Here is a 7,371-nt window from a genome sequence, read left to right on the forward strand (position 1 = left end):
TCACGGACAGACAGCTGAGATTAAAATGTGTCTTGGTCTTCCCGTATTAGGTTCCTAGGCACTCTTGTCTTGATGTGAGTTGTGCAAATATTACGGTGCACTACAACAATAACTACAGGCTGTAAATTCTGATGTGTGATGGATAAACAGTCACAGAGCTTCAGATTGCACTGTGGGAAAGACCCACAAATTCAAAAGGTTTCTCATTTCCACTGGCATCCACAGTCTTCATCTATGTTATTATGGAATCCTTGCAGCAGGGGGCAGTGATGTGAAAGAGCAGTGCTGCTACATGCTACCTCTTTTCAATAGCACTCCAGTAGCAATGGAAAAATCACATGTGCTTTAAGAAGCAAATGATTTTGCATCACGCTGCAGCTTGGTTCAAAATGTTCAGGGAGTGTAGAGAGGGGAAATGCACTGCACCAAATGCAGAAGAAGAAAAATGCTGCATAAACACAACGGATGTTGAAAAATAGACAATGAAAGAAGACGAAAAAGCTGCAAAAGCTCTCACAAAACACCCCACACAACAGAAGTGTTTTTGAGGTGATGGAACAGCTGCAGATGTGGCAAGCTGACAGTAAACAGCTCATAGCAAACATATATCTACAGTAATATATGAATCATGTAGTTAAAGCACAGTGGGATCCCTCATATGGCTTGTGTCACTTTCCCAGGTGGTCCGTCACGTCCCCAAAAACATGGCAGTTGTCTTCTGTGACATTTGGTTTTTTTTCTACTTCCATTGTTTTATTCAAATTCTGCTGTGTTTTATGTACTTTTATAGTATTTTCATATTTGCTGGTGTTTTCTTACATTGATTTTCACCTCTATGGGCCCCCACAGTCTTGAAAGCCCAGAGGCTGCTGTAGCTTACTGACATGGTCTGTGATGATAAACAAGAAACCATCAGTAGAAATGGCATCTCTTCCTTACCCTTCTTATATCCCTTTTCCACCCTTGCACAGATGATGCGTTATCTAGAATTGGTTCTATAGGATCACTTCTATTTATTTGATGCCAGTTCACAAAAGTAATGTCAAGACATTTTGTGTGTTGAGTGTTCAGTGAGCAGCACAGTGTCCAAACATTGTTTTGCTTACGTCTTCTTCTCACCATCTTCCCTGGCTCATTTTCAGACGCTGTGAGCGGATCAACTGTCCCGCCAGTTCCTTAGACTGTAAGAACTCTCCCTTGTGGATCACTTACTACCAGCTCACGTATGAGACCAACATCATCATTCCAGCTCAGATCTTCCGAATTGGCCCTAACCCGGCCTACTCTGGAGATCATATTGTCATTAGCATCCCAAAGGGGAATGAAGAGGGCTACTTCAGCACACGCAAGCTGAACAGCTTCACAGGTGCCGTCTACCTGCAGAGAAAGGTCCGCGAGCCCAAAGACTTCCTGATAGACGTGGAAATGAAGCTGCTGAGGCAAGGGACGTTCACTTCATTCTTGGCCAAGATTCACGTCTTCATAACACCCAGCACTATGTAATACCAAAGACACAGACACAGAGACTAGACATTTCATATGGTGCTAAACATTTTTGGCGTTTAGAGTTTTGTAATGCCTCTAAAGGTTAAAGCATGATTTAGGAATCTTGTAGAATATTGCCAAAGATTGAATTATTCCTATCATGGCAGGCTCTCTGCTATGTTTCCTTGAAAGTAATGTTTCCTGAAAAACCTTGTATTTCTACGTATGTATTTTTCAGCTTCACTCTAGCAAACATAATTTAGCTTTTATACACTCGCACTATTAGTGTCTGTTCAACTGTGTGTATAGACGTTGGCTGGTCTCGGTTATTGGTTTATTCCCTCATTACCCTTTTGGTGATGTTTCGCACCTTTGGCTGGCTTTAAGATACAACTGTAAGATTGTGTTGTTTTTTCCTCTCACTTCACTGATATGTCAGCACAGGAGCTGAGAGATTTTCACATTACAGAGAGGGAGATGCTACAACGGCCTGAAAAGCTGTCATCCGGGAGAATACGGCACACTCAAGCACCAGGATAAATGGTGATGTGGCTGTGGTGACATCACACAATACATAGTGGCCACTTTTCCGTAGATAAGGTCCAAAACTGACAAAATGAATATATGAGAACAAATGGTCTCAGAAGTCTAAGAAGCAGTATAAATCGTTCAATTTCAATCTTTATTTGTGTAGTTTAAAAAAATAATCTTTCAATAGTTTTAGATAAAAAAAAATCAAATAAAGGATATTTATTTTGGTATCGTATGCTTATTTCACTTGGTATTTTTTGTGATTTGGCATATTTCACATGTAGATGATAAATGTTAGTGACATATCCACAGAGCAGGGCAACACAAAGGGGAAATGGAGCGTTTCTCCAATTAAAAAAAAGAAAGAAAGAAAAAAGTTTTTCTCCCATCTCATAAAATATACTAAAAGCAAAACTACGTAAATTAATGTAATCAGTTTTTTTTTTTTTCATTATTATTTTGCCCGTTTTGGACCTTCATATCGTTGCTTAATTTTTGATTTGGTCAAGCATTTGGTGTATATTATTTGTGAATATGTGATCTGATCAAATGAGTTCAAAACACACAAAAAAGTAGTGATGATGTCATTCTAGCACTGACAGTATTATTATGGGGGAGGTTACATTTTATTGTTTCATGTTATACTCTTTAGTTTGTAACCAGATGCATCTTTTTTATTTGACTGTGTAATTATCTCAGGGTAAAAATCACATTCTCTTTTACACACTAGACAATTTCCTGTGTGGTGTGCAGGAATGACTCAGCCTGCTGCGTTAACTGCAGGCTGGCCTCACACAGCATGTACGTTTGTATCTGTAAACTGACTGATGATCAAACCGTTGTCGTTTGCTCAATAAAAGGGCACAGTGTCAGAGTGCGTTTGTCCACGTCAGTAGCACCGTCACATGTTGGACCGCTGGTTCCTCAGTCAACAGTGAACCCACATCCCCATCTACTGGTGTCAGAAGGTCCCACTATTAATACACTTATAAAGTAATTTAGATATTATGAAGAAAAACAGTTGTGCCACACACATTGGGCACTTCTTATCTGAAATGTTTTTATCACCTCTTCCGCTGCTCCACAAGGAACATGTCGTCTGTGTTCCACCCTGTGGTATTCCCACCCGGAAAGTGTGCGCTCCAGCCTATTAATACATTCCAATAGATGACAGTTCAACTGGAAACTAGAGGGTGGGGTCACTGTAAAAATCAAACACCACAGTTTGGCTGATAGGAGGTTTTACTGAATAATAACACTGATATTTTAAGACTGCAGTTACTGGGTGTGAAATCACCCAACATAAAATGTCAGAAGAGCTTTTTACCGAATCCTAGAATAAATTATTCTAAAGGATGATGGCAATCTTTTTTTAACATAATTCAATAAATAACAATAAAAACTAAACACACTATATACATGTGTTGTATTTGCAGAAGGTACTGCAAATTCTACTCAAACATAAAAACCCTCTCTCTGATCTCTGAGTGTTTGTTTGCTTGTGTTGAATTTTTATGCCGGTACTATGCAGTAAGAATTCATAGGCTGTGAAAACAAAATGAAGAGGCCCAACATTTCCTCTGAATTTGAATCCAACTCAAAGTGGCTTTATTTTCTATGAAGTCTTTTTAGTCTGACTTACTCTAAAACAACAAAAGGAGCGTTTAGATTTTCTTGGTACTTGAAATATTCTCATGTCGATGTGTCTATTATGTTTCTGAGCTCAAGTTAACACTTTTCATAGCAAAGATTCACAGAAATAAAGAGTCACTTCGAATAGTGTATATCAATACAAGCACAGCAAACACAACAAACCAACTCTTCTTACCTGCTTCCTTTGACATATGCCGTCTTTGTTGCAGTAATGAAAACTGGAGCACCCAGCAGCCCACACAGATGTTTCTCTTTAGCCTTAACACAGTACAGGCTGAAAGCTTTATAAAATATTAGGGTCTCGTCAATATTATAGCATATTTAGTGCATTTTATTGGTAACTGTATTCCTACCACTGCTATTCTCAGTAGTCTGTTGGTCAGCATGTCCTCTGCTGTGCTCTCTCAGCTGTAAGTTTCTGTGGTTAATGCCTGGTTGTCTGTGTTATTCTTTTACAAATTTCAAAATGAATACACAAACAAAAATAATGTAGAAGCAGAATTTAGATTAAACCTCCCTGAATATACCCTTCCAAATGAAAGCCTTTAATAGGCCTACGAGCATAGTGAAGAATCAGTGCATCCCTGTGGTTTGTGCGACTAGATGATAGAAAGCTTGTTTAGGAAACTGCTCAGCCAGTAGAGCAGTGATACTGGTGTGCCCTGGGTGGCCTCTTTCCTCTCTGCTGAAGCCCGAACACATCCGGCTATTGAGGCGTCGTCCCACACATGTGGGGGTGTGACTTCTGATTATCTGTCTCAACTTCAAAGGGTTATCAAGACAGCTAAAAATATGTGGCCAGGACCCACCTTCTTACTGCAACGTGAGAACAACCAGATCTCCACACATAAAGTTGTGTTTGTGCTGGATGAGTCAACCAAAGTACTTTCACCCATGAGGCTGTGGTTTGTGTGACGTGTGAAACCAAAGGAAAATATCATTTATAATTGTAGTTTTTCATCACACTATGGTTTCAATTAGATAAACATTATAGTTTCCATTAAAACAGACTTTCACAGTGTTAACTGTGTATTAAAAAGCCTTTATGACCTGTGGTTGTGGTAAATCTCTGGAGGCCACTTGCTATCTTTTTCCAGGAGCTGCAGAGCTGTGACATCACAAAAACAGCTTGGTCATTTCCAGCGATGGTATATGGGCCTGACTGGTTATGATGCTGGAACATCAGATCCTTCCAGTGGGATCAGACACAAAGCTGTTAGCAGCAGTTTCTATTTAACGGAGGTTCCCATTAAATCGAGGAAGTTGTGAGCTGGAGATCAAACTTATTTCCAGTCATGGTTTGTAACACTAGCCAGTAGGTACTCACCGCTCCTTAACGGAGGTAACTCAACTATTTGGTCCCAGCTTTGATCTCGTCAAAGGGTTAGGAGCTAAATTTCTTCAAAGTGAGCCACAACACAGCAAAAAATGCTGTTTGTTCAGTATTCAACTGTGTCTACTGGATTTATGTTTAGTTGTGTTTGTTGCCTTTTCTGTGACTTCTCCATTCGGCTGCAGCTTTTAAATATTATTCTGTTACATTACTGTATAAAAAGATGAGGTTTCTGTATTTCCAGAAAGAACACTTCCTCTGCTTCATCCTCTTTACATCTCAATGAAAGATCAAAGTCAGTGAGCTGGCCTATCACTGATCAGCTTCTGAAACACTCTCTGATGTGCTTTTATTCATCTTTTAGTGATGTGCTGCTCTACAGGTGGTTTCAATAAAAGTGAACATTGATATTCCAATATAAAGTCCTCTATATTGAAATTAGGCAAATAAACTTCTATATTTTCTATAAATATATAAAAAATATTTATTCAAAAATAAATCAAACAAAAAGTGGCAGAGCATCACTCTACACCTCTGGCTTCAACACTTCAGCCAGGTGGAGCTCCAGTGGTGTGGAGGATCTTTACTTGGCCCAGTTTAATACCAGCCTAGGATTGTTGACAACTTCATAACAACAACACGACAACCTATCTGAATATTGTTGTGGACCATGCAATGTTTCGAGTGAGTGTATAATCTATATAAGTGTTTAATAGTAATTTTTATTTAATAAAATGTGCATCTTAACATGTTAATTAAAGCACAGACTGAAGCTGTCTTGTTGCTAATTCTTCCTCCTCTGTCCGTTTTTGTCCTTAGTTTAAACTACAGCGTTTTTGATTTTTGTATGTGTACATTTGCGACATTTATTTTTGGTTATGTTTGCCACTTAACCTATAAATCCTATATTTCACTTTGTTAACCAAATTTGATGTGCCATTACAGTCTCTCCAAAATGTTAGAATGACATTTCTTTATATTTTCTTTCATATGAATTTTGGAGCGCTCTAAAGCTTAGAAAACTGTGTAGTGAGCTGTAGGTGGACAACAGAGGGCAGCAGACTGCATCAATCTGTCAGCATGCAGCTGAAAGAATGTTCACTTGCACAATATGCTTGCGTAACTTGTCTGTGCATCAGCACATCAAATGCATACCTACATTTTCCATTCCAGCACATGTTAGCACAAACACATTCCCATTCTTCTCACAGGGGCTTCCTCACTGCACAACCACGCCAGTGATTCCATTTAACTGCTGTGCTCAGTCCTACTCCCAGTCATCATGTGAGCTATCAGTGGGCAGTTATCATGTGTGAAATCTTGAGTAAGCTTTTCCATAGATAGATGTGATGCATTTCTTCCAAAGCAGAGAACTCCATATATGAACACTCTGCCAGGCCAGGCTTCCTTGAGGGAACCAGTTAAATGATGCCTTTGATTGGCTGATTATACACCATTTATCTTCTTTAGCTAATCACAGAGAAAATAATGTTCTCTTTATCACGCTGTGCCAGTGTGTGTGAGGCCTGTGTGTGCCTCATAAAACCCACTGAGAAATCAATAAGATCCTCCTTTTGTTTACCACGTGCCCTACCTTGTCTGCATATCCACAATTAGTCACTTATCAGAGCCTTCTTGACTTTAATGTGTTTTGGAATATTTCTTGCGACAGGCTGCATCGCATTTGGTCATAAATGCAATAATGAAGATATGCTGTTTCAAGGGTTATAGTATTTTTCTTGGAAAGGCTCCTTATAGAAAGTTCCACATCACTTTTACCACAATTGCTCCCATGGCTCTCCTTAATTGTACGGTAAATGTAGAAAGGTACACAAATTAGAAATAAAATTGTATGAAAAAAATAGCAGGAAAGATAAAATAAAACAAACACCAGTGTGCATGATGTGGAGCATTCAGCGGTGGTATTCAGTACTTTTTCTTTTTGTTTTTAAATACACATTAAGTCTGAAGTAAAAAACGAACTGAAAAAGGAAAATTTAACTAAGACTGAGTGACTCTCAACAGAAACTGACACATTTTTGGATCAACTGATACTGAAGAGAAGCATTATATTGAGAAGCACTGTTAATGTTCTTTAAAATTTACCTCTGGTCATACTGTCAATTTCATACTGCCACATAAATAACAGGTCTATAAGATAAGATAAGATAAACCTTCATTAGGTATAATTTTTTTGGTCACGGCAGAAAGTACAAGTTAAGAGCAGTAAATTAAGAAAAACACAATAGAAAAGGATAAGATAAAGTAGAATAACATACTGTACAAAATAGAATAAAATGCTTTGTTATAGTAGGAAAAATTGCACTTGGTACTAAGCAGAAGGCCAAATTAGGAAGTTCTAGATGTTT

At 38.5% G+C, this 7,371-nt stretch overlaps 1 protein-coding gene across 3 annotated transcripts in view; it reads left to right on the forward strand.

The window, feature by feature from the left end:
* Positions 1–2,888, forward strand: part of fbln2 (fibulin 2) — a 70,357-nt gene extending 67,469 nt beyond the window's left edge. For all 3 annotated transcript variants that reach the window (XM_063474854.1, XM_063474856.1, XM_063474855.1), the window contains one exon: positions 1,143–2,888. In XM_063474854.1, coding sequence (XP_063330924.1) covers positions 1,143–1,503 — 361 coding nt within the window. In that variant the 3' untranslated portion in view covers positions 1,504–2,888. The remainder of the gene's footprint in view (positions 1–1,142) is intronic.
* Positions 2,889–7,371: the final 4,483 nt, after the last annotated feature.

Source organism: Pelmatolapia mariae, linkage group LG5 (assembly GCF_036321145.2).
Source record: "Pelmatolapia mariae isolate MD_Pm_ZW linkage group LG5, Pm_UMD_F_2, whole genome shotgun sequence".
Taxonomy (NCBI): Eukaryota; Metazoa; Chordata; class Actinopteri; order Cichliformes; family Cichlidae; genus Pelmatolapia; species Pelmatolapia mariae.